The following is a 27,614-nucleotide window of genomic DNA, read 5'->3' on the forward strand; positions in this document are numbered from 1 at the left end:
CACTTGTTTCTCTAGTGGCTCATGTTCTGGGCTCAATGCACATTTATCCTTTTATTACAGCATTTATTGATTTTTACTTATTTATTTATTTATCAAATCTCTGTTTCCTTAAGAACCATAATTGCACTGTTCAAAATCTAACTTTGGTCATATCAGCACTATCTATTAACAGGTTTTTTTCCTTTTGCTCTTTAATGATTGACCTTTCAAAGGCATTCAGCTAATGAAATGAAAATGCAGACAAGTAAGAATATATTTTCTCAAAACTTTGCATGTCACCATGAGCCAGTTTCTGTACTATTTTGACTATTTAATATCTTTAGAATGCATGTAAACCTTTGTTCTTTATCCATTATTTTCTTCATTCCCCCCTGCTCCCTATTTATATGTATATTTATCAAGCCACCAGAAACTTTAGAGTGACTCAAGAGAACTTTGTAAAGTGTGTGTCACAAAGGCAGGGATTCAAATGAACTTTAGAGCAGAAGTTTGTTTGCTTATTTATTTATTCTGGTTTTGTGTGGTAAGTGGCAAGAAGAGGCAAAGACCATTCTTTTGGAGGCAATGAGCGTTAACTTATTTTGTAGGGAGCGGATTCAGTTGTTGTCTCTGTCTTAGTGAGTGATTTCTGTTTTGACACACTGTGAAAAGAAACACTACCTCTGCCTTTGTTTTCTCCAACTCTGTAAGCTGGGTCATCCAGGTAATTACAGCTTTACTTAAGGAAAAGCTGTGAGAGAGAAAATCTCTGCTGCTACTTGTAAGCACAAAAAGACACTTGAGGGAATTAAATTGCATGATGATTTTTATAAGGCATCTGAATCATTTTGCATTCCATCTCTAAAGCAGAAAATGATGAGTTTAATATCATATTGTAGGATGTAACTTGTAAGTCTCTGAGAAGGCAGCTCTGGCACCCAGGATGTTTGAGACTGGATATTCATTTTCTACTTAGAGGCTTGAAGCAAATGTAACTATGAGACTTTGAGCCATTTCTAAATGTATTCCCATTCTTACTAGTAGATGTTGCTACTTTAGAAGCCATAACCAGGCTGGTTTCTGCTGTGTAGATATTGACAGATACCCCTGTGGTTTAACAGCAGATAGAATTGCTTTATGTTTTAAGTGTGTCTGTATGTGCTCATGTAAATGCACACATACATTTATTAACATCGTTCCCCCATTGAAATTCTCCCTATCTCAAAGAGAAACAATTTCAGAAGGTCAGCTCTCTGCTGATTTTTCTGAAATCCCCATCAGTAGATGACATTATATGTTTAATTCAATGTTAATTCTGCGATCCTGCCTAAATTGCAGGACATCAGTCATTATCTTAAAATCTTCCAGAGAACCTCAACTAAAATGTGAAACTCTATTCTCTAGCTTAAATTTGTAGTGTGGCAGTAGGTGAAACAGTTCCTACATATAAAGTATGTGTGTGACTCTAAAGAGAGAGAAGAAATACCATTATTGTTCAGGAACATATCTTAATTACTTTGTGAAACTTGACACAAACAAATTTTGTCCTGCTTGATCTACTGCCTGAGGTGCATGGTGGCAAACTTTGAGTTTAATGCCCCAGTGACCGGGTTGTTATTTTCCATCTTAAGGCCACAATAACTTTGTGCCTGAGAATTCCATTAGGAATTCATGTGCTATAGAATCATAGAGTAGTTTGGGTTGGAAGGGACCTTAAAGCTCATCCAGTTCCAACCCCCCTGCCATTGGCAGGGACACCTTCCACAAGACCACATTGCTCCAAGCCCCTTCCAACCTGGCCTTGGAACACTGGTAGGAATGGGACAGGCACAGCTTCCCTGGGCACCCTGTGCCAGCACCTCAGCACCCTCACAGGGAAGAGCTTCTCCCTAATGTCTAATCTGTATTAACAATCCACTGAATTATTTGTTCTGCAATGGAGAATGCTCAACATGTTTCCCTTTGATAAAATAATGAATGTGATGAAAGAAACAAGACACGGAAATACTCTTCTGCTCTGTCTGGGAGTAGTACATTTAACTGGCAATTACTCTAGCAATGTTTAACAACTTACTGAATAGGATGGAGAATTGCAAATTTGGAGTATATTTAATGTTCAGGAATGTGCGGGTTTTTATATGTTCAGTAGGAGGGTAAGGAGGAAAAGCCAGGAAAAAACAGTTTAATATTTACTATGGGCTCAGTTAGGAAATTACTTTTGAAATACATTGTAATGAATGACTGGATAAATGCTTTTAGACACTTGGCTGGGTGATGAGCTATCTGTTGAATGTCATGGTTTCCAAATAAGCAATGTGAAAGCTTAATCTTTAGGTGAAGTTGATATCTGTGAAGGACACTGTTCCCTCACAAATACCCATTGGAATAGACCATTTGAAAACAGTTTTGGTGATCAAGGAAGATCTTCAAAGAAATTTCAGCACCTTGAGGATTCTCTAAAATTATCTGAAATGCCATTATCAACAATTTTATCACAAGAATCCTAGGAGATTTTAGAAAGTACTGTGTTGGACTGTGTGACTTGATCAATTGAACACTACACTGAGGCTCAGGTCACCCATGTTCTGCAGGAGATTTTCTTGCTGGATAACCTAGGGAAAGTTATTTTAGTAATCTGTTCTTCTTTTGGAAGGCACCTTCTTTTGGAAATAATTTGATAACAAATAAGTTGAATAATTATAGTATGATACAGCACAAATCATACAGTTTATGCCAGCACCTTTATTTCTGTTTATGACACAAATTACACCAGTCTATTGTTATATATCTCACTGTGCTTCTCAATTACTTTTTATTAGTAAATATGCCCCTATATAGAATTCTGCCTAGCTGTTCTAAAGTAAGTCTGAATTAGGTTACTGACATCTGTGTGAAGGACATTCATGCTCTGCAAATATCCAGTTTAACTAGATTATCTCCTCACTTCATCAAATCACTGTTTCGAGACTCTACAACATGTTCTGTTTTATGGTGATATGCCAGCATGCGTCTGATCTCATCAAATTCTGTTTCTGATGGGGAAATTATCTTACAAAAAATAATATTACCCAGTCTTGGTTTTAATTTCTGTATGCTTGGAAAGGAAGAAAATCCAATGTGGTATTTCATCCTGTCAATGCTAATCTTTCTCCTCAGTGCTATATCTCGGAATAGCAGATGTGTGTTTTATTGCAGTGCTGGTCCTCTATAGCACAGCATAACGCTTTGGCAGGAGCAAACAATTTATTGTATTAGAGTCAAATACAATCAAATGCTCCTTTTCCTATGAAGCATGGTCATATATTGATACTGCATTTTAATATAGGAGAGGCTTAATAAGATACGGTATTACTCTCTCTAGGCTGTTTAATTAAACTAAACAGGCACTGTGTATTGTACATTGGTTTTCTGCCAAGGGAAAGTAAATCTGTATCATATCAGTTTCACATGCTAAGTGATGTTCTCCCCCCATCAGAGACTCTCTAGGAGAGCTGACACCACTGTCACATGACCTGCATAATACAGTCTGTGTTTGTATTACATTGGACTGTCTTGTAGCTCAGTATTCTCCAGTAGCCTGGACAAGCTTTGTGTGCAGATGAGACACGTGGCTGGAAAGCTACATGTTGTATTTTACTGCCCAGGGTCCCTATTTGCCACTGAGGGGTAGCAAGCTAAGCATTGTGAACCTTGTCCTGCTAACAGAGCTCTTCTCCAACCCCCTGTTGAGGGAGGGAAATATGAACTGTAACCCTCTGGTCACAGGGGAGGTCCTTACTGGCCCCATGGTGGCCAGGAGACAGAGGTGCATTTGTCACTGCCTAGTCATGGAGCATCATTTTTCTAGGAACAGAAGTTGCAAGAGTTTTGGGAACCTGGCTGATCCAGTGACACCTGCTCTGGCAGCACTCTTTATTACTAGATGTTTCCTTCTCATTGCTGTCAGTGCCACTGTATATGGTGATGATCTCATAGCAGCCTTCCAGTATTTGAAGGGGGCCTACAGGGATGCCGGTGAGAGACTATTCATTAGGGACTGTAGTGATAGGACAAGGGGTAACGGGTTGAAACTTAAACAGCAGAGGTTTAGACTGGATATAAGGAAGAAATTCTTTACTGTTAGGGTGGTGAGATACTGGAATGGGTTGCCCAGGGAGGTTGTGAATGCTCCATCCCTGGCAGTGTTCAAGGCCAGGTTGGATGAAGCCTTGGGTGAGATGGTTTAGTGTGAGGTGTCCCTGCCCATGGCAGGGGGTTGGAACTAGATGATCTTAAGGTCCTTTCCAACCCTAACTATTCTATGATTCTATGATTCACTGTTTGCCACTGATGGCAGGGGAAGTGGTATAACTTATATAGGATGTGAGAAAAAAATATGTGCCTCTGGACTGGAGACTTGAGTGGCATTTTCATGCAGATCCTTCTGATACTGACTTGCCAAGCCAAGAGGGTACAGAGAGAGAGCAGACATTTCTGTGTTAGGCGGTTGAAGTGTTTTCTTTTGAGTAAGAATTGATGCAGTATCCTGCAGGAAGCTATGAGCTGAGAGGCATTCAAAGCTCTTGTTTGGGAAGTTGTTCTGTTGAACTGCTATTACAAAGCAGAGTAAGACAAAAATATTTGTGATACTTTTTTTTATAAACTGAAATAAATTGCACAGAAAAAACTGGTCTTTTTTACACAATTTTGAGCTTGTCTTTCCTGGCAGAAGGAAACATGTGTATATTACGATGCAGAACTGTGTAGAGATGGCAAAGTTATGCCCACATGGTAATGCTCTAGAACTGGAAGGTGCATATTTTTGTATCACTGGCACTAAGCCCTGTATCCAACTGAAGAATTATTATTTTGCACAGTGTCCTGTACTGCATAAATCTTCCAGACTTCTCATAACAGGCAAATAAATGGCTATCGTTGGTCTGTGGTGCAACTCAAATGCACCCACAAAGAGGTACGAATGGCTGGATGAGTCAAAGCAATGTCTTTAACATGGCTCTCTGATGCTGGTACCATGCTTCATTCAAGGATGGCAGTATTGAATTTATGGGAGGCTTCACCTGCACAACACCATTATGATTTATCTCATGTTGAATGTTTTTCTTGTTGTTTTCCCTCAACAGAAGATTAACCTGGAGTTCTATATTGACATCCATGCCCACTCCACCATGATGAATGGCTTCATGTATGGGAACATCTTTGAAGACGAGGAGAGATTTCAGCGACAGGCTGTTTTTCCCAAGCTACTCTGTCAGAATGCAGAAGACTTCTCTTATGTAAGCAATGCTTCTCTTAATTTTTTTTTCCTAATTTATTTTTAATGATAAATCTCTAGCTTAATTGGATTATGTGAATTTTATTTTAGTATGGATAGAAGGCTACTTGAAATTTTTGTCATTATTAACTACCATCTTCCCTCTTATAATTACTTTATCCAAAATAGTAAGTTGTGATCTTGTGTGTTGTCATTAGACACATGAACAGAAGCAGGTTCTTTACCTTTGGTTCTGAATTATTGAGATACTTCTTTTATCTATCAGAAGTTCTTTCATCTTTTGATCAACTGGATCAGCTTTAATGTTTCATTTTTTTATATTATATTGGCAGTCTTTTTTACGTGTACACTTTATGAGAGCAAATAGAAGCAAAATGAATAAACTTGAAATAAAAGGTTAGATAATTTTCTGTCAAAAGTAGTGACAAAAGCAGTCTATGCTTTTGAAATTGTTTGACATAACATGGAAAAGTGTTGTGCAACAAAATGTGCAATTGCTTAATACATGTCATTTGGAAGGAAGTATGTGTGTAGTAGTTATGTGTGGATGTTAGAAATAAATGAGTTAGAAAGGGGCATATGTTTTCAGAGCAAGTTTTAAATAGAACAGATCCTTAGCACCCATTGCTTGCAGTAGCTCTGCAGAAGTCTGTAGATTGAAGATTCTGGTTCAGTGTGCTGCAACTTTGCGTCCAAATATGACATCCTGGCCCTCTCTATAGCCTCTTCTGTGCATCAGTTTTATTTGAAAGCTGTGCAAGTAGAGCACACAATGACCCACCCTGCCTGCAATTGCTTGTTTGCTTCTCCTGGTCCCCCTTAGACACCTGTACAGCTGCCAGCTAAGCTACTTCTATGCAGCTACCCCTTGCTCTATTTCAGTCTATGCACTCCAGGTTTGCTTGAGCAGATAGTCCTACAAGATGCATTTGGTCTCCCATTTTGCTTTGATTGGGATAAGGAATATTCAGTAACTCATCTTGGCCAAGGCATGCCCTTTGAGAAGGGAAGGCAGTGGATAACATTCTGCACCTATGTAAGGGGAACAGGATCAACTAAAAATTACTTTAGAATCCTGCACCAAGGAGGGAAGAGAAGAAGAACCTATTCTTTTTGCCCTGATTTTATGCTTGTTATGTTCATAACCCTCTTTGTTACCCACAATATGTTTTCCTACCCTCTGCTGTTCCCTTTTTGCTTATACTTCATCCTCCTGGTACTGAGATAAACCTAGGTCTCCTCCAAAGATGGTGACAGCTGAGGCATGGTGACTGATTACTCTACATTGCCATCCCAACCAACTTGTGGTAGAAGTGGTGGGTGCAGGAGGATAGGGACCCTGCAGCATTCCTTGTGTTTGGCTTTGGAGAAACAAAATGTAAACCAGATACAAAAGCAAATGAGTCTGACAGCAGAAGAAACTGTAATTGGAAAAAAAGGCCATTTTCATCATGGCAAGAATGCTAGCCTAAAGCTTTCTCATCAAGATGCAGCACAGGATTTTTTTTTTTTCTAGTGTTTATGCATATTGTGCTGTAGAGTTTGATTGGGAAATGAGTATAGAAATGGAGTTGTGCCACTGTTGTATTGACAGACCTGTTCCAGCAAAAGGAAGGAGGATTTGAAACCTCCCGGCTCCTGTTCATTCCTCTATTCTATGGTAATTTGTTCTATGCAAGTGTGGGAAACAGTTTGTATCAGTCCCTGGCTTTCCTAAGGCTAGGCAGAAGATATCCTTTCTTCTGCCTCTTCTATTCCCAAGAGAGGGGCCTCTAGTAAACCAAACATTTTCCTTTTCTTCTTGGGATCAGCCGTGGCAGCTGGCTGGGTAATGCCTGGGAGGGTGTGCTGTTTCCTCTGTTGTCTCACAATACTGTTTAACCATTGTCAATATTGTTTAACAATTGTCTATATATTTTGGGAATTTGGGGGACTGCTGCAGCATGAAGTTTTCTGTGGTCACCCACTTCAGGGGCTTCTCGGAAAATTGTCCAAAGTGCAGAAGACCAAATTCCATACTAAATGAAGGAGGGACAGCAAGCTCTATCTGCTCCCAGTGATTTGGAGTTTAGGGAAGAGGGAGTTGGGTTTAAGGAATAGCCTGTTCTTGTCCAAGAAGACCTCAGTGATTTTGTTTCTTATCTGCACCTGATTGTTTCAAAAGCACATTATAGATAAGGGGGCATTCACAGATCATAGCAATGAAAGCCTGCAACTGATAGTTTAGAAATTCTGTGCTCAAGTGTGGGATTTCTGTTACTGTGGGAGATGAACTGCTCCTCTTAGCGCAAGCCTTGGTTGACAAAGGGAAAATCTTTGAGAAAATGACATAGGAAATAGAAGCCAATAGCTAAATAAACAGCATAGTCTCTCCCCTTTGACTCTCAATCTCCTTTCTGTAGTAGCTGGCAATAGTATATATATGTTGCTTTCCAGTGCATCACAGTTTCACCTAGGTGCAGCTAGCACTCAGTACACTGGACTTCCAACTCACATCCTACTGGTCTCTTGAGGCCAGAAGCTTTTTCCCTGCCATCCATCCAAGCCATTCTTCTCAGGCCAGCTGAGGGGATTGCAGTGTTGGAACAGGAGACAGATGTAAAGTGTTCAATGTGTGTGAAGCAAGAGGAGTGAACATTATTGCGGTCTCCAGGTCTCTATTCTCTTGTTTTCAGCTCCAGCCATGTGGGTTATGTGAGTGGTTGGAAATGTCAGGGCCGAATCTTGCTGCTCAAAAAAGAGGAAAGGAACCCAGAGCTTCCTGCATTTAAAAAAGGGGATAAAAAAAGTGTTGAAGATTAAAAATAGTGTATGTAAATATGCCCTATTGACTACACAAAGGGAAGGGGGGAAGTGCATCGTTAACATTACCAGGCTGGTGTTTGAAAGTGTGGGAATGGATCACTGTTGTTACTAATTAATTTTCCAAAGCTTCAGGAGGTCTCATTTACATTGTATGCTGCTGCGGCCATTTGTTGGGATTATAATACTTCAACAGCAGCACTTCAAGTGAAAACTGGCGGCTGCATGAAGTGTTGTCCATAATTGACTAGCTCCATGTCTTCACACAGCACAGAGACAATGTTCCATTATGTTATCCATTGACAGTATCATTGAAAAGATTACTCTCCTTAAAGCATCTGTCAACCTTGATTGATTTACAAGGGACAAAGAGCTGAAAAGGTTTGAAGTGCGGGTACAATTTTTGCCACCGTTTAGCATACATAATGGTTCTCCTTTGATGTCAAAAGCTCATCTTCTATTAATAATGCAGAGGGCTTTTGAATGCAGGCTACTTGTATGGAGTTCCACACTAATAACCTACTTGCTGTGAAATGGGATTCACTTTGGAGAAGCAGTCATTTGTCTGGGTTTTACATGTTCGGAATGAATCCTGACTCAAAGGGATTTCTTTCAGTGCTCTGCATGATTACAGCTGAGCCCGGCACGGGTTAGGGAAAGCAGGCAAATCCTAGCCTGCTCCTCCAGCCGAGAATCTGGCAGAAATCATGCAGCCAGATGCAAAGGAGCATGAACAACAAGCCTAAGATGATGCGATCAAATGCCTTGTGCCGTTTTGTCTGGCAACCTCCTATTAATATACGTTAGAGTGCATTTCATTTCATGCCTGGGCTGCTTTCTTCACCTGTCATTTCCAATAGGCTTTTTTATTTAAATGGCAGCATCCAGGGGAGATTGGTGATTAGAGTAGGGGGTGGATAGGGGACTTGTGCCTGCGTGCCTGTTGTAGGACCAAAAGCAAGTCACCCAACATCTCTGTACCCTGTCTGTTGAGTAGAGCACTTAACCTCACAGTGCTCCGTTAGGCTGACTGTGGTTTGCAGGTAAAAGGTGTGAAAGGGACTGGAAATTCTTCATTTGTACATGACTTCAGAAACACGGAACTGCCTTCGGTTTAGCTGTCAGCACGTTAAGAGGAAAATGAAAGAAGAGCTAGGAAGTTTAGCTCCCAAATAAATACATTAGACATTCTTGGGCAGGTGTCTGTGGGAAAAGGAAAGCTTCTGTAAGGAAAATGCTCTATATTTTCAAGGTTTAAGAAGGATATTTTTAAACATTGGGGAGTAAATATAATCTGTATGAAAGCTCTAACAGTGAGACCCGACAAGCTCTTTTGAAGGGCTGACTCATTGGGTTTTAGGAGCAGCTGTTGACACCACGTCTGAGTGCATTACACATCAGCCATGGCTAGGAGTTGTTGCAGTATTTAGAGGGGTGTTCTTCATTTGACCTTCCTTGTTCTGCAGAGTGGATTAGTCATAATGACCAGACACAAGCACTTGAGCATTTCAAGAACCTGCTAGTCTTAGGGGTGGCTAATTTTGACCTTTGTGACAGTATGAGAGGAGGACACCATCTGTTCTCTCTGGTTCATTTAAAAGAAACAACCACAGCCATTCTTGGATAGTTTTATCACTTCATAAAGATTGCTTTATTTCCAGTTAAAAGAAAAAGACTGGCTAGAGGTACTTGGCTTAATCTTCTTGGGTTGTTTTTTTTTCTTTGGACTCCAAACTGGTGGTACATGGGATACCTTTGAGTTCTCATTTCATTTACTTGCATTCGACCTCTCAGCAGAGCGCTTTCCTTGGGAACACAGTTTGCTGTCATTTGCGTGCTGTGGTTAGCCAAGGACCCTGATAAAAACTTGGGATCCCATCATTTTGGGCACTGGCTATCCACTGAGGAAGTCCACAACCCCAAGAGATGCTAGTCATGCTGAGAGAGACAGAAAGTGAATGGGAAGTGACTTGCTTGAGGAAATCTGAGAATAAAACCCAGGTTTCCAAAGTGCCAGTCTGGTTCCTTTGTCAGCATTTCCCTGTGTTTTATTCCAAGCACTCAAAGGTGAAGTCTCTGAACAACAACTCACCAAATTTTCTTTAGGAAAACATATTGTTAAACCCAGTGATATAATACTGTGTCCCAAAACGTGTTTGAGACCGTCATTGTCTCAACAATATGAGAATATTCAGATATGGAATGACTTATGCTAGTACTTTTTGTCATGGTTTTCTGCTTGGTTTTGGGCCTTTTTTTATCCTGGATATCTAAAATTGAGTAACCAAGATCGATTTGTATTTTCCATTGTTTTCCTTTAATCCACATACTCAAGGTCTTTTCCTCCTATTTCCACAATACCCCCCTCATCCATCCAAGCTTTCTTAGGGAAAATGTGTTCCTTCTAGCAAACCTCCTTCCATATATCCATGGCAGACTTGCTGGGTTGTTATCACTTACCATTAGAGCAAGTTTCTCAGACCTAGAATTCATCCCAAAGTAAAATCTATACTCATTTGCACTACCATCTCTTAAGTGCGTCTCCGCTGTTTTGGCAGGAAATGACCCTTGTCTCAGAAGGCAAAAGCTATTGCGTTCAGGTAAGTTTTGTTAACATCATGCAAGTTTAACAGATCTACTCTGAAATCTCCTAAAACCTGAGCACAACAAATGACCCTACTTCCTTTTTTATTGTCTTGTACCGGGGCATTTCCAAGAAGACAAATACAGCTATTATATGGTTTAGCACCCCTTTGGGATGCATTTCTGCTGGCTGCTTCTTGGACATGTTGCTCCATAAGTTCGTTTATTTATTTATCCTTTGTGGAGGCTGGGTGAGCAGAGAAAGGAAACACATTTCTGGTGGCACAGAGAACAGATTGTAAAGCCTGTGCTTCCAAGCATTATAGGCTTTGTCTCACAAGATCTCTGCCCTCTGGAGAGTGATGGCTAAATGAAACTGCTCCATTACATCGTGCTGGACCAGTCCACCTCTCTTTTTCTATAGAGGGTTGAATTAATCTGTTTTGCAAAGAAAAGGAAGGGGGGGAGGGGGGGAAAGAGGAAGTTTTGATTAAATGGACTCTCTTTCAGTACCTTGCTGTGCATAGAGGAGTTGGCAATCCCTTCTCCATCCACACACAGGTAGAAATTTTGAATATCCACAAAAGAAACAAGATTCTGTAGCAATTTTATGGTGTATTTTCAAAGGCCATCGTTATTCTTACCTAATGTCAACAAGCCAGGAGAAGGTGACAGCCTCCTTTTAGAGCAGTACATATGAAAGGAGCTCCTTTACATTCAAATGCAAGCTACGTCTATGGCAAAGTGCTGCAAATTTCACTTGGCTGGGACAAACTGCTGTGAAGGAGGGCTAGGAAGTTGGTTAAGAACTGGACACCCATTCCTCTCCCAGGATCTGTTTTCTGGGTATTTTAGCTGTGATATTTTAGTGTATGTAGAGTATATGTCTGTCTGAACTGTTGCAGAGTAGTGAAAGAGCCTAGTAGGAGTCTGAGCAACGGGCTCTACTGGATTGCTCTGGAGGCAGTGTACAGCATGCTGCCCCTCCTCAGAAGGGGCTATAAGTTCCTGTTTTAGACCTACAAGTGAGCAGCACATCTCTTTGCCACAGAGCAAACTGCTTTTTCTGCAGAGTATTTTAAGCAATTGCATGCATGATGGTTGTATTTCCCTTTTGGCTTCTCATTGTCCTAAGTTTCTGTCATTTGTATAAATGATTATGAAAGCACTCCCAGGAGAATGCACATGCACTCATAAAACTATGGTAAAGAGAAGCATTGCAGGCTATTGCTACAGGCTATTTTATTGTATATTTTGGGGAAACGTCTCGTTTTCTACTGACAAATAGGGAAACTGAGAACTCCAGAGACACAAATTATTTTTCTAAATGGTGTGATTATTCTGTAGAGCTTAGACTAGGAAATGCCAGCCTTGGCATCTTTGGGGAAGGATGTGCAGGGGTTGCTGTTAGTAAAAGAAAACAATAGGGAGGAAAAAGCAAACCTTTTCTTCATTATTACCCTATTGCATTTGCAGATCCTTTGTCTGTATCACTGATCACAGATTGTGTTGGCTCTCTAAATGGAGATAAGTTCCAGACTAATTCACTGGTTTATGGGCAGTGGGTTTGCGCGTAGGTTAATGACTGAGTAGGTGATATTGCCATGCATGGTTAAGTGCACTTCTGGTGACAAGGAGAAGCAGACTCACTGATGGAGCTGAGATGACCTGACATTGTGTGTTTAGGGTGGCAAAATCTACTGGCAAGAGGAGCTCCAACTGAGATTTGCTCAGAGGATGGGGTGAAATTTGACACTTCCTTTTGCCTTTCCTGAGTAGGTTATGATGGGCTGCTCAGTGCTGTATGGGAGACCTTGGCTGACCTAGTGAAAGTCTCAGGCAAGGCCACCCTCTTTGTTTGCAAAGCCCCCTTCTTTGTTTGTCTGCAGGATGTTGTTTAAGAAGCTCTCTCAGAAAAGTTGCTGTTTTGATTTGAATTCCAGTTGCATTAGCTGCTATGGTGGAGCCAGTGAGCACGATAAGTATCTTCAGTGGCGTAGCACTGGAGGAGGTGAGAGCTGTGAGTACAACCAGTTTCACTGCATGTGAGGATGAATTCCAGGGAATGTGAGACGCAAGCCAAACCCCTGCACTGGTTCTGTCAGTGTAACTGGTGCAAGGTGCAGAGACAGGCAACAGGCTGTGAAGACCTCCATCAGTACTGGAGCTGTATGGCAGAGGACTGTAGGGAGCAGAGTATGGATATTAATGAACAGTGAGAAGTGCAGCTATTGTAGTTCTTGCAGGTGAACAGCTGAAACCCTGAAGCATGAAACCCAGTTGCTTTTCTAACTACAGAGTTTCCGAAAAGGTAACTCATTTGGTAGCTTGGGTTTTGAGGCATAAACTGAGAGTTTATAAAGCTCCCTCCTTCCAAGCCCTCTGCTAATGGCCATGCAAATATGTGTTTTTATCAGCAAACTTAAGCAGGCATGACTGAAAGACACTTGGGAGGGATGGGGAAAGATCTGGTATTACTTCACTCCACATTAAAAGGATAATGAAGCCCCTCAGGGAGCAGATGTGTGTGTGGTGACAAAGTACCTTTAAACTGTTATTTCTCTGAGGAGAATTGCACTTTAAAGCCTGACAATGTGGTGCTAGGCAGGTTGTGTTCATGGTACTACCGCAGTGTGGAAAGGATGATTGCTGTCTCCTTTCCACTGAGCAGGAGGAAGAAGGCAAAAAAAGAGAGGTAAGTAGAATTGTGAAATCTGTTAGGATTTGAGGCTATTTGATCTTAGGGTTCAGTTTCAGGCTTTTCTCTCTCATATTCTTAGGACAAGTCAAACTGTTTCAGATCTCTCCTTCATGCCTTTTCTTTCTGCAAATCATATTCTACTTCAGAGAATATTCCCTTGCTAAACCCGAAGTCTGGAATCCACCTCACTGTTTCCTACCAGGCACAAGTTATGAAACAAAACGCTGTCAACTGCAGACCCATCAGTGGGAATGAACCAGCCCTTTTCACAGGAATATGAGTCCAATCTATCCCTAAGGGATCTGGAAAAACTCTAAGTAATGGGATTCCTCTTTGAAATTATCTTGAACTTCTCAAAACCCCCTTTTCCCAAATTTCAGTAGTCACAAATCATTTTGAGATGAAATAAGTTTCCCTCCTTTGCATCAGAAACATGAGAAAGCTACGAGGTGAGATCAGGGAGTAATTTTGAGCTCTGTTCCCATTTCATCACATCCCTGCTTCCCACAATCATTCTTCCTTCAGGTCAGCTTTCTGCCTTTGTGGGGTTTATTTCTTTCCCTCCCTCCCTCCCTCCCTCCCTCTGTTCCCTCCGTTCCCTCCCTTCCCTCCCTCCTTCCCTTCCCTCCCTCCTTCCCTCCTTCCCTCCTTCCCTCCTTCCCTCCTTCCCTCCTTCCCTCCTTCCCTTCCTTCCTTCCTTCCTTCCTTCCTTCCCTCCTTCCCTTCCTTCCTTCCTTCCTTCCTTCCTTCCTTCCTTCCTTCCTTCCTTCCTTCCTTCCTTCCTTCCTTCCTTCCTTCCTTCCTTCCTTCCTTCCTTCCTTCCTTCCTTCCTTCCTTCCTTCCTTCCTTCCTTCCTTCCTTCCTTCCTTCCTTCCTTCCTTCCTTCCTTCCTTCCTTCCTTCCTTCCTTCCTTCCTTCCTTCCTTCCTTCCTTCCTTCCTTCCTTCCTTCCTTCCTTCCTTCCTTCCTTCCTCCCTCCCTCCCTCCCTCCCTCCCTCCCTCCCTCCCTCCCTCCCTCCCTCCCTCCCTCCCTCCCTCCCTCCCTCCCTCCCTCCCTCCCTCCCTCCCTCCCTCCCTCCCTCCCTCCCTCCCTCCCTCCCTCCCTCCCTCCCTCCCTCCCTCCCTCCCTCCCTCCCTCCCTCCCTCCCTCCCTCCCTCCCTCCCTCCCTCCCTCCCTCCCTCCCTCCCTCCCTCCCTCCCTCCCTCCCTCCCTCCCTCCCTCCCTCCCTCCCTCCCTTTTCCCTTCCTCCCTTCCTCCCTTCCTCCCTCCCTCCCTTTTCCCTTCCTTTCTTTTCCCTTCCTTCCTTCTTTCTTTTTCCCTTCTTTCTCCCTTTCTTCCTTCTTTTTAGTAATCTCATCTACATTTCAGAAGCTGGCTGTAGCTTTGAATTTGAAGAAAGCTGCCTGATAGCAGCTTCCCAGATACCACGATTTCCAAGTCTCCAGACCCAGTTGGCACGGAGTTGATAGTCTATCACAAAAAAACACTAACACGTATGCTTTCCAGTCTATTAAGAGAGTTAATGGACCACGTGTGAAAAGACGGTTAAGTTGGCTTTTGAAGTGAGAAGTTTCCTCAGTGCTTCCAGAGAAGTAAAGAGATAAGTTTTTCTTGTAGGGGTAGCTTGATGGGCACCAGCTGCAAGAATGGCAGGGTCAAAGCAGTTGGCATGTAATTAGCTGTATCCATAGGAGGAAAATGAACTTCCAGTTGCACCCCTCTTATGACACCCTGGGTATGGGGCAAAGAGACGAGTCACAATTTGCAGTGCTGCTATTTACACTCTTCTGTGGCAGGGATTTCCAAACCAGTGCATGTCTGTGCTCTCTTTCTAACTTTTGCAGACTCCAATAAAGCATTCTAGAAAATGAGAGTGAGTTATAGTTGATACTGTAAAACTCTTCACTGAGAGGGATTTGACATTGTCTGGGCTCCAGTCCATTTCCCAGTGGCACGTCTATTCTTCCTTGATGACAAGTGTGCCATTACTTCTTTCCAGAGCACCAACTACTGATTTTTTTATTATCAGGGTTTTTGCTACACTGGGGCAGTGAGTTGAGGGCTCATAGAGGTAAAACCTGCTTTAGGAAAAGAGCTTACTCTTCAACTATAGGAGCAGCATCAGCGGGTAACTCTGGTGAGGTTGTAATTGAGTCCTGATTACACTTGGCCATTGCTGGTGCTGACAGGTGAGGAACAAGAAGCAATTTGTATGCATAATCCCAGTTTACCCAGTAGGTAAAGTGCTTTTTACTCAACTAAAGAACAAGGAAAATATAGGCAATTTTTCTGGTTTTATCTATTTTGGGGAGGGGGGCTGAGGGTGGTCATTATCTTCAGTTGTAAAATACAGCTTATTTCCCAAATGTAAATGGCATAGGGTTGTGGATGGATTTTTAGCAAAGAATGGCTATGTTCCCAAGCCAGCAAGTGCCTACATGGAGTTCGACATGAACTGAGTATAAAGAAGGATGTGGGTAAGGAAGCAAGAGTAACGGTGAAAGCAAGATAAGAAGAAACTGGAATGTGCTAAGATACAAAGTAGTGAACTGTTAGCAAGCTTTAAAGGTTAGGTTCTCATGCTCTTATTTGATCAATTGTATACTAGTTGCTGTGTGATACAAGAACATGTATCCAATCACAATACAACAAGCTATTGAATATGTATCCAATCTTAATACAGTGAGTTATTGTATATGTATCCAGTTATAATACACCATCTGTAAGCAGATGCAGACAACAGTATAAAAACCATAGATGCTTTGTAAAAAATGGCTTTTGTCTGATCACATTGATGTCTGACTAAGTCCATTTTCTGCAGCATAGAGTGACCCAGCATACTGTTTAATTATGTGTTGTAGTATGAAATCATTCTCTGATTATAAATCCTCTTAGTGTTTATGTCTCTGCTCTTTTCCAGTAAAGATTTCTAACATGATTCTCTGATTCATTGTGAGCATACAACTGAATGTGTTACATCCTTTTGTAAAACAATTCCTGGTCCTACATCATCTATCTATATCGGCAAATGGGAATTTCTCTTTGTTCTGAGCTTCATGCAGATACTGTGCTTGTGAGGAGAAATGTTCTTCTGGGAAACATTCATGTGCACACTAGAGCTCAAGTTTTTGAAGACGTAAGCAGTTCGCTAGTTCTTTCCATGGGCACATAAACTATCAATTGCATTGCAGTAGATGTGAACAGCTGGTGAAATCTATCTGTTGGATTTCGGGAACCCCCTAGACCTTGCTACATCAGGAATTAATCTTTCTCAGTCTATCAAAGTCTGTTACCAGATTCCTGTCTGGTTGATTTCTCTCCTAATTGCTTTCCTAGCCATTTGTACCTTGTTGTTTTCTTTCTTACTGGGTTGAAGAAACACCTTAAGATTGATCGAAAGTGATGTGCAGTCTATACCCTGGTTCCCATGCTAGGAGCCTGCCAAGGTCTGACTTGCACTGTGGTGATACCTTGATCTTTTTTCTCCCTATTGTGTTGAGCAATTTCAGAAGACAACAAAGATCCATTCCCCAACAAGTCCATTATGAGGAAGTATCATTTTGTTCCTTTACCCCACCATCAATGAAAGGTAGGACAGAAGCTCCTATCCACAAGTGGCTGGCTGCTGAGCCTGCTTGTCATTCCAGCCCTTTTTAGCATCTCTTCTTCCACTGAACAGTGGACTCTAACTTACTGGGTATTGCCTTCAATTTTAACTTTTGTGCAGACTGAGGTTTCCTGATGCTGTAGCAAGACAATCCCCTGTTAAGTCACACATACACTGGGGAGGAGGTCCCACCAGTGAAAGCTCCCACCAAGCAGAACCACTCAGATATTCCAAGTCCATTAGGATACAAATTCAGTCTCAGGTGTGTGAGAAATGTGCTATGCTCCCTCTTTGTCTTTTTGATCCATTCTTGTGATAGATTGGTACAGTCATTCAGAGCCAATCAATAAACCGCCCTTACTTTGTGAATATGAACTGCTCAGAGCATTCTTTCCAGTAGTTGTTAGCAGGATGATGGAGCAGTGCAGAGAAACCAAGAGTAGCCTCAGCCATACGGGAGCTGCCTAAGCTGTTGAGCTTGTAAGCCAGCTACCAGGGTGCTGAATTCACTCAGGAAAGACACTGCATGGTAGAGTGTCCCTACCAGCCATGAAGCAACGCTGCCCTGGAGACAGAGGTTCTGGCATATTGAGAGGTCTGAGCAAGGGCCAAGACTTATTTTTTCGGCTTTGAGACCACTCCAGAGAGAATTTGCATGCACTTTTGCTTTTCTTATTTCCTTCCACACATCTCTTTGTCTGCTGCAATGTCTGAATTCCCAGTTGGTTTACAAATGTCTTTGTGCTGCTTGGCCATTCACTGTCATTCTCAATGGGGAAACCAGTCAGGGGAAGCTGCCACGAATGTCTGAGATGTAGATGGAGGGTCAGCACACCTTGAAGCTCTCAAGTGTGTATGAAATGCAGTTGTAAGTTTTTGGTGGGTTTCTTCCTACAAGAAAGTGGGGGAATCCTTCACCTTTCTTGCTCAGCTCCTTTAACAATGGATTATTGTTGCTTGGCATCTTCTGTAGATAGCTTTTGTTCACTGAATTTTCTCACACAAGCAGGGAAGCAGAGTCCTTCTGTAAGCTTTAATGTATCTAAGTGTTTTAATAATGAATTACTCTTGATTTCATAGAAATATCCCTATTTAAGAACTTCAAAGTGTTTGGTGTTTCCCCTCACCCTCCAGACTTTGTACTTTTTGCTGTTGTTGACACTCCCATGCAATTGAGCCTTGGAGAAATTAATATTTGTTTAGCTGTTCTCCTGCTGTGCCTGCTCAGTGCATTTACTTAATGATTACTTCAATTTAGCTTTGCAAGGGTTTTAGGGCAATAGATTTTCCCAGAAAATCAAAAGACGTATTTGCAGACAACTTTATCTGTGTTCTTTCCCCTCCTCTTGCCTCTTGTCCCCACATTAGAGTTTGATTAAATAAATAGGTATGCAGAAGGCTTCTTCTTTGCCACAATGCAGGGCTTTTTATAGCCTTTGTTTCAGCATTATCGGTTGCCAAGATCAGTTGAGGTGAAGAGTCAAAGTTCAGTTTGTTTATTTCTCCACTCCACTTATCTTGACTTGAAGCAATGAGTAGAAGGTTGGACTCAAGCAAGTACCTGCTGCCCTTCCTTGTCATTAGCTGAATTTTCTTGAATCTGTCATTCTCTTCCTTTCACCTAAAACACCAAATCACACTCTGGCTTATAATATTTGCTCTAGAGCCGAGACCAAGCCACTGTTTCAAACCATGCATGTGTTCATATTTGAAAGGTTTAAGCTATATTTTCTTTACCGCAGCCTTCTTGAGTCGAATCAGAGATGCTACTTTTACTCAAGACATCATTTGTATATGACATCAGGTATTTTTTTTTTCAAAATGAGGACAAAGTTAACCTCCAAAATCTACATTTATGCATCTATATGAAGGTTCAGCTTCTTTTTACTCCTGAAAGTGCAGAACTACCTGGCAAGGAAATGAACAGGTGATATTATTAATGCCATTGCCATTTCAATTAGTTTTGCACAGCTGAAACTGGAATGTTTCTGCTAAACAAACAAACACAAGATAAAACAAAACAAATCACCAATCAAAACTCCCAAACTCCACAATATAGTAGTCTAAAAATTCAAACTCTGGAAAGATCCAAATTTTGATTTCTTTTTTTGGCCTACCTTAATTTGTTTAGGCTACTTATAATTCACTTTTAAATGGCAAGAATAACTTTGCCAATAACTAGGTCCAACCTCTCAGTTATTTTCTGCCAGAAAGTAACAATCACTTCAGTGAAGTAATATATCAGGCATTCTTCAACTATTTCCAGCTGATGAGGTTTCAGCTTATAGCAGAGATTGTTTCTATTAGGCCCTGAGTACATGACCTGGTACTTGAGTGTCCGAGTTTCACCTGACTACTATCACTTCAGTCCTCAAACTCATCCCACCCTTCTTTTTGGTATGATATTCAGAGACTCCTCCATAATGGTGATTCATTCCACAGTATGTCAGCAAATTTTGTTGGCATGGTCCCCCTTTACCATGCCAAGAACTCTGATGAAGATATTATGTAAGATTCATCTCAAAAATCATTTATGAAGAATTCAACTCATAACCTTCTTCTAGCTTGATTGAAGTAATGGGAAGTAGAACTGAAAGGGATATCATACCCAAGCTGTACCCCAAAAACATGAACTATATTCAACAAATAATTGCACACTTTGTTCTCAAACATATTTGATGAGATCTTCATAGGTACTCTATATCAGTAACTGAGTATCCTAATCACTGGAGTTCTTCCGTCTTCCTAATGTCTGACCTGAATAAATTCTCCAACATTTTCTTTGTTTTCACTGTGCCAAATACAACCATAGAACTAGCACGTTCCCCTTGTGGGTGATGCTTCTGCTCACAAACCACAAGATCATGTTTTGACACCTTTGCTGTCTTCTTCCTTTGAGCTGGCTCCATACACCCATATTCTGATAACCAAAATGAAATCAGAATCCATTTTCCTGCCTAGTTGGCAGGAACAGGCTGAGACTTCACTCAACCTGAAGGTGAGATCCCCTTCAGTCTCCAGTCATGCCTTCAACGGAAAGCTAAAACTCTTTTATGAAAATTCTTGGGAGTCGTCCTTTCCACCCCTCTATGAATCCCACACTATGAATAACCATAGAGCTGTAGGGTGCTTACAGCCAGATCTTCAAAAATAGCACAAAATACTGTCTTTCATACTATACTGCTAATGCTGTAAAGTTGTGAGTTATATTGTTTGCACCCAGAGAGCAACACCCCATTAACATTTAAGTTGGTGAACTGGAAATTCGTGTGACCTAGTTTAAGAACTAGTCAAATGTCTTAGGTGAGAAAGTTTCACTAAAACGTAAATGCCACTGTATTTCTACTCTGCTTGAAAGAGTCCACAGTAATGGGTAGGGGAGAATGCTTCTGACACAGGGAAATGCAGTAAAGAGAAGGAACCCAATATCCAAATAATTGTCCAGCTTAACTTTTGGGAATGGAGGATCTGGAAAGTTCACTTTTAGCTCATGCATATGACAAGCTTTTTTTGGTGTTATCCAAAAGAGGAGGAGAATAGCTGATGTTACTAGTGAACTGAGATTAATTTTGTGAAAGTCTGCAAGTCATTATTTATATTCTGTATGACAGAACTGTGTTCCTGTTAATGGTCTCTCCAGGCCATGCTCAAAAAATAGTGCAGTCTTATATAGTGTAAATGAGATTTGGCAATGTGAATTTAACTGGTTTTGATTTTAACAGACTCCTTCCCAACCCTTCACTTGTTCCACTCACAAACACTCATGTTTCTGTGTTGTTCCTCCTGCAGTCCAGTACATCGTTCAACAGAGATGCTGTGAAAGCAGGGACAGGTCGGCGCTTTCTTGGTGGGCTGCTGAATGATACATCCTACTGCTACACTCTGGAAGTCTCATTCTACAGCTACGTATTGGGTGGACCTACTTCTGCTGTCCCTTACACAGAAGAAGCATGTATCCTTTTGAAATCCTTCCTCCTCTTGCAGCACATGTGAACTGGGCACTTAAGGTAAATACTTCTATCTCAATAAGAGTTTGCTGAGATAGGAACACACAAGTGGAAATGTGAGTCTGTTCCTGATGCTTTAATTTCCCTCATATTGATTCTCCATACTGTGGAAATTCAAGAAGAGAAAGGCATATTAGATCAAATAAGCCATTTCCCTATTGTAGGAGATTGTCTCACACACTTATTACAGAAACTACTCCTGGAGAGCCTGTGATCCATTCCCTTCCACAGACTTCCATTTCTTTTTTCATTTCTCTCCTTATTCTCCATTATCCCTGTGTTTGTATTATCGTTTTAATAGCAAGTTGAAAGTGCATCTTTGTTACTGAGTTACAATATCTTCTCTGCCTTTGAACTGCAGCCAAAAGGCTCTAAAGGATCCATTAGGTTCTGCAGCTGCCTCAGGGCCAGATCTTTAATACCAGTTGAAAAAGAAAGGGAAAGCAAGCTCCGCAAACAAAACCGACAAAGTTGTTCGTATTTTTGAGTACTCAAATGGAAGCAATGTCTCATTCCTCAAAAAATACCTATCCATCTGGCTATCCCAGTGTAGCAACAGTTTGTAGAATTGTTCTGCCTGCTCTTATGATCTGTTTTTATGTTTTTCTTTTTCCTTTTGTCACCGTGCTCAGTCAAATAACCAGTGCCGATACTTCAAGCTTGGGTGTGTTATTTCATGTTGTCATACTATCTTGGTTGCTTTTGAAATTTCCACAGGTTTAGAAACACTGAAGAAAGAGAAGGATTGCCTGTGATTGCTTATTTACCTCTCTGCTGGTAAATTTCAGAAGTTGGGGAAGATTTATAGCTTTAGGGTAGTAAGGGGTAAATCTTAATATGAGACATAATTCTTCACCATCCATACATATGTGCACACTGTGTGGGACTAAGAGTAAGAAACAGGGAGCATAGAGAGCAAATCTTGATCATTTGTGGGTTTCTGGTTTGGTTTCTCCACTGAAAGTGAAATCTGTGGGAAGGAGCAGGATGAATATATTAAGGTGACTTGTTTGACTTGTTTGACTTCAGCATTTGAAATACAGGCTGATTCCAAGGAATAGCTTCTTGCAACTTATGTGTTTGTAGTATATCTTGCCAGTGAGGAAAAAAATGTTGCAACTGTTAGGTTTGTGTACTTATTTTCTTATGTTGGTATTTTAGTGGTTTAAGAACATGTGTCTTAGCTTCACCTTAACTTTCTTTCTCACTTAGTACCCATTGTACTGATAGTTGCTTACTTATATTCCTTATTTATCAAGAACACATTTTGCTGTGAGGAGTGAGAAGAGTCCCTATACAATGAGATCACGATTCCCTTGAATATGTTTTTCTTCGTGACATGTAGGTCATACCGGCCTAGTTTCCTTTTCCATAAGGACACTTGTTTTATGCTTCACATTACAGAGGTTTCAGGTGTGGGGTCTAATATCTCTCTGGTTTTGCTTGCCTTGCCTTCTGCAGACAGAGTTGTATCATTCTCAGTTAATTTCTTGTGACCATCAGCAGCTAGAGCACAGCAAACAGGCCCTGGATCCCAGGCGGATCCTCTTTGGTGGTGATGTATGGGAAGCTCAAGCAGCAGCTTGTTTTTGACAGGTATGGTTTCACCTAGCTGAGTGAAAAAGGAAGCGAAGCTGGTTTTGGCTGGCCTGGCAGAAACAAGCAGGAAAGCCTCTTGGCCCGTGTAGTACACTTCACTGGCATTTTCCTTTTCAATGGAAGGATTCTGTAAGACTGCTGCTTAAGACAGCTCTTCCTTATGTCTGCATATTCCTAGTTAGAGAAAGAAATTGAGCTGCTTGAAGCAGTCTTTAGGCTGGTCTGCTCTAACACAGGAGTGGCTGGATTTATGCACATCCTATCCTGGCAGAGGGGAAGTTTCATATCACTGATATGCTTGCGACCAAAAGTAAAAGAACTGCAGAGCATTCCAATTTAGCCTGAACAGCTCCTCCAAGCTATTTGCAGGTCAGTGATTAATTAATGCTCAGATTTTTTAATGGACCTGAACCAAAGACACAATCAGTCAGTTCCTATTGGCCTCCAAGGACAGGCATTCTTCTATTAAGCATCTAGCTACATGCAGGCAGCAAGTCAAGCAAATAACGACAGAAATACAGTGAACCCAAAAATCTCAGGCAAGTATTCAGGAAATCTGCTTTTAAAGACATCTTTCTCAGGATGTTGTTCATCCCATTGTGATGTTATTGGGTTGCGTGTGTTTTTGTTTTGCTTAGTTTTGTTTTAATACAAACAGGATCAGGGAGACTAGAATTGTTCAAAGCTAATGTTGGATTAAGAAGTGCTGACTGAGACTCAGCCTCAAGTTCAGGGAACCTGTGGCCTTGAAGGGAGACTACGAAGCAGATCACACCCCACATTCAGAAACCAGCAATACTGGCTCCATGTAGAGACCAAAATAAATGAGGATCTCCAGGTTCTACAAAAATACCAGTTCACCTTAATATTGCTCCCATTGACAGGTGAACAAACTGAACAAACTCTGAAGAGTCTTCTCTTTGCACTGGTGGCATGTAGTTCTGTCAAGCTTCTTTCCTTTACAGCATTTGTGGCAAATAAGATCATAGTACTACCCCCTTTCATGCTATTATGTAGGTGGATTAGGTCTCCTGTGAGGTTTCTTGTTTTGAATCTCTTCATGATCCTCAGGGTATATGTTCTAACTCTATGATCTATACAAACCTCTATATGAGCCTGCAATAGATACAGTTAAACATTGGGTAAAATTATACATTTTGTTTACACTCGTGCAGCTGAAATATACTTTATAATTATTGAGATAAATGGATACCTTATGTTCATGAAAATGGGAGATAGACTTCCTGTCTGGTGTTATTTGAATAACACAGTTATTGACAGTGTGGAAAGTGCTTTTCTTTCAATAAGAGAAGTAAGAAAACTTAAAGGAAGGGAATGTACCATTAAAAGTGGAAATCTGTTCCAAATTACTCCAGTTAGTATGAGTGAATGTGTTCTCCTAAATGAAATACCTTAAATGTTCAGAATTTAGAGGATGACACCTGGTATGTTCTGTAAAACAAATTTGTTCCTGAGGCTGCACTATTTAAATGAAATCCAGGAGTGAAGGATCTGTCAAGAGTCTGTGCAGGGTGTATATGTTTGGGACATGTATGGTGGGATAACAGCATCCTGCAGAGTGTTGAACTTCTGGCCTCTTCTGACATAGACAGTTAACGTGGTTACATGAATGTCCCAGGTCTCAATTAGCATAATAGCAGTAATGGTTACTGCTGGAGTGTCTCTTGTATTTTCATCCTGCAAGCAAAGCACTGCACCAGGTGTAGGTTCCTGAACGCCCTGTTATGCATTCCTTCGGAGGTATGTGTGCGCGTGGTAGGTCTGTGTCTAACTGATATATGGCTGGTGTATGAGAAACATTAGGGATATGTTCTATAAGCCTGGCTCTGCAGAATACTCTATGATAACGTGTGCTGTAGATAACAGTGAATGGACTCTGTTTTGAAAGCATAATAAGAGGATTGCAGGCTTGTCGGTTAGTTGCCTGGAAGTGGACAGAGAAATGTTTAAAACCCTTCTCACACACACACACATTTGGTGGTAACTGATTAAAAAGGCAGCACAGCAACAGTTTGCTCAGCGCCAGGTGAAGAAGCTTTAAAATGAGCTGATATGCTTCCATTAAATACCATGTTTTACTAGGCATTTAGAGGGCTTATGACACAAGGCATGTAAACCACTCTGTAACATTCACCACCAGCAGCTCAACTGCTGAGCTGTCTAGGTACACACCAGCCTCACAGCTGGGCAGGGAACAAAGGATAAAAGAGGGGGAGGAAGGATGAATGCCCAGCTGTAGGACTGAGTGCTGCTCTGATAACACACCCCGAATTGCTTTCCTTTGCAGCTGCTGATCAGCAGCCATCACAGCCTGACCTGAGAGTGGCCAATAAAGGAGTCGCACATCAACAGTTTTAAAATCTATTGGATTCATGTTTTAGTGTTTGAACTGGATCCCTGCTGCACAGCAGGCAGCCCATAAGAGAGCCTTTTACTCTCTTTTTTTTATTCTCTCTCTCAAAAAAAAACAGGTTTTACTCTTCCAAGAACTAGTCATGGGGTAGACAGATAGAAACGACTGAGACCTGGCAAGAGCTGGTATGATTGTAGCCTGGTAGCTGTAGGGGAGAATCATCATCGAGGTGGGTGAGCACCATTGTTGTCAGCATGTCCATGGCTTTTTTGTATATTTTAATCTTAATTCTAAGCTTCCTTGAGGTAGGGAAGGCCCTCATGCAAAGACAGGCTTTTAGTCATCTATGTGTATGGATTTACTTGTTGAAATTGCTACTGGGTGAAATAGGAGACTGGAATTCTGGCCTGAGGATCTGGTGGAACACTTCTCCTTTGTATGGCTTTTCTAAGAACATCATTTCACCTCTTTGATTTAATTAACTTGATATAAAGCATGAATTTAATGAAACTCCTCTTGTGAACAAAGAAACAGAAAAACCACAAAAAAATCCCCCAAACCCCATAACATTCTGGAAGCCATGGGTGGAGAATACAGCAGAAAGAGATGTTACTAATGTTATCCCAAGGTAGGTCTTTTCACATTACAAATAGCTGAGGAATTATCTCAATACTTCAAAACAGTATAGCTGAACCAACGTGCAAAGTTATCACTTCATATTTTCCATTTCACTGAATGTGTTGAATTGGAAGCTTTGCATCCCTTAAAAACAGGGTTTAGTTGCACTGCTGAACTCTCTCTCCTGTTTATGGACATTAAAAATGTATTTATGTGGCTGTAGTCACAGGATGAAAGCTTGAATTGACTAGAGTTTCTTCAGGCGCCTAAAAGGAGCTTGGAGTCTTGGCACTATTGAGACCACTAGGTTCACTTCTATTCTTAGCTTCAAGCAGAATATCAGCCTGCTGCTTGACTGGGGACTTGAGAAGTTAAATCCCCTGGAGTAAACAGACATTTGCTTGTATCCAGATTCCTTTTAAAGAGTATTTGGATCTCAGTAAATGCCTGTCCTGGGGAAAAGAAATCTGTATGCAACTGCAATTCCAGTAAACGCAACTGTAACTTTTAGAGCTTCATGGACCTGCCAGTCCTCTAGGGCAAATGTACTTGGTTATTTTGGGCTTTTTAACATTTCTTTTTTTGGCAACTGCCTGTCCTGATCCTCCTAGCTCTGTTAGTGATATCCTTAAGAGAAGATCCTCATGAGCCAGATTATGGCCCTTGCAGGTTCATTCCCACCCAGTAAAAGCTACATTACCAGCAAAAGCCAATTAAGTATGAAAGGCTATGCTGATAAAGCTAAGGGAGCTCTGCAGAGGTTATCCAGTGTGGCTTATGTTTGAATTTGAGTTAGAGCTTGTTACCAAGATGGTTTCAAAGTAAATCAGGCACATACTCAGGAAAAGACCTCTAGAAGTCTACATCTTCATCCTTCTTCTGCTAAGCTCCTAGAAACAGGCTCCTTTCTCTGTGTGTTACAAAAAGTGGCATTAATCATAATCCCACAGATTTTCATAAGAGTGACCTCCTTGCTCATTATCTCTCCAGTATTTGGTTATTTCTCAGTACCATGTTTTGGGCTGTCTTTGAGGAAAGAAAACAAAATCCTCTTTCAACTCCCAAGTCTGTGTGAAAGTGTCAAGGTTTACAGCTACAATTTCAAATGCTCTTAATATTACTGGAAGCAGAGAGTTAAATTATAGAGTTGTAAAGTTACTTTATAGTGATAATGCTGTCAAGCATCAATATCTCTGCCCCAGGGCACCATGGAAACTCAGTTAATGATATAAGGAGCTGATATTTTTCAGTGTTGCAGCTGTTGGCTCATACCCAGAAGGAATCTGTGTATTTGTTCATACTGGGTATATACAGGGGGACCCGCTCAAAGAAAATTAAGGAACAATGAAAGTCTGTTTAATGAAGTGCAGTGGAACGAGAACGCAAAGCAGTGTTGCAGCATGCACAGCCTTCTCCCTCATAGAGTTCAGTACAGTGGTTAGTGCTGTAGAAATATACTTATTTTACTGCTAAGAGAGCATGGTTGTGGGGCAGAGTGTATATTTGTATGTAGACTTGTCTATCGAGTTGCCTGTAGCATTGACCGCATCAATCTATCCGGGCACCGTCAGGGAGTACAGGTAAAGAAATGGAAATTAAGGCAAGTGACTATAGTCAATTTAGGGATATCTATAATTTTTGTAATGGATTTCTTAGCATCTGTATCCCAAAGTGCTTTGATAGACTCAGATGAAAAATGTTATAAAAGTGCAAAGTGTTATCATAAAGGTGTTTTTTGCTTTTAAAGAAAGATTCTTCTTTTTTTCTCTTTTCCTTAAATGTAGACTATCAGTCTTAGAAGGCATCTTCAAAGTATTTCCTGGGGATTTAACCATATGATTCCAGTTACCTTTTGGCTAGGAGGCAGGTATCAAATACCATGCATGTGAGTGGGGAAATGGTCTTGCAGTTAACTGCTACAGTAAGAGTGACCTGGAGTAACTGGTTAATTTCTCTGTGTGCACAGGTGCTTTGCATGCTGCCTGTTTGGTAAGTATTTACATGGCTTCACATGGGAAAGGAGAAAGAGCAGGTCAGACTCAGACACCTGTTTTAAGTAGAAGGGAAACTGA

The 27,614-nt window shown here is 41.2% G+C and overlaps 1 protein-coding gene across 1 annotated transcript in view; it reads left to right on the plus strand.

The window, feature by feature from the left end:
• AGBL4 (AGBL carboxypeptidase 4) overlaps positions 1-27,614 on the plus strand; it is a 952,894-nt gene that overhangs the window by 842,552 nt on the left and 82,728 nt on the right. Inside the window, exons 10-11 of the mRNA XM_034063537.1 lie at positions 5,100-5,252; positions 20,734-20,896. Of these exons, the coding sequence (XP_033919428.1) occupies positions 5,100-5,252; positions 20,734-20,896 (316 nt within the window). The remainder of the gene's footprint in view (positions 1-5,099; positions 5,253-20,733; positions 20,897-27,614) is intronic.

This window comes from Melopsittacus undulatus, chromosome 6 (assembly GCF_012275295.1).
Source record: "Melopsittacus undulatus isolate bMelUnd1 chromosome 6, bMelUnd1.mat.Z, whole genome shotgun sequence".
Lineage (NCBI taxonomy): Eukaryota > Metazoa > Chordata > Aves > Psittaciformes > Psittaculidae > Melopsittacus > Melopsittacus undulatus.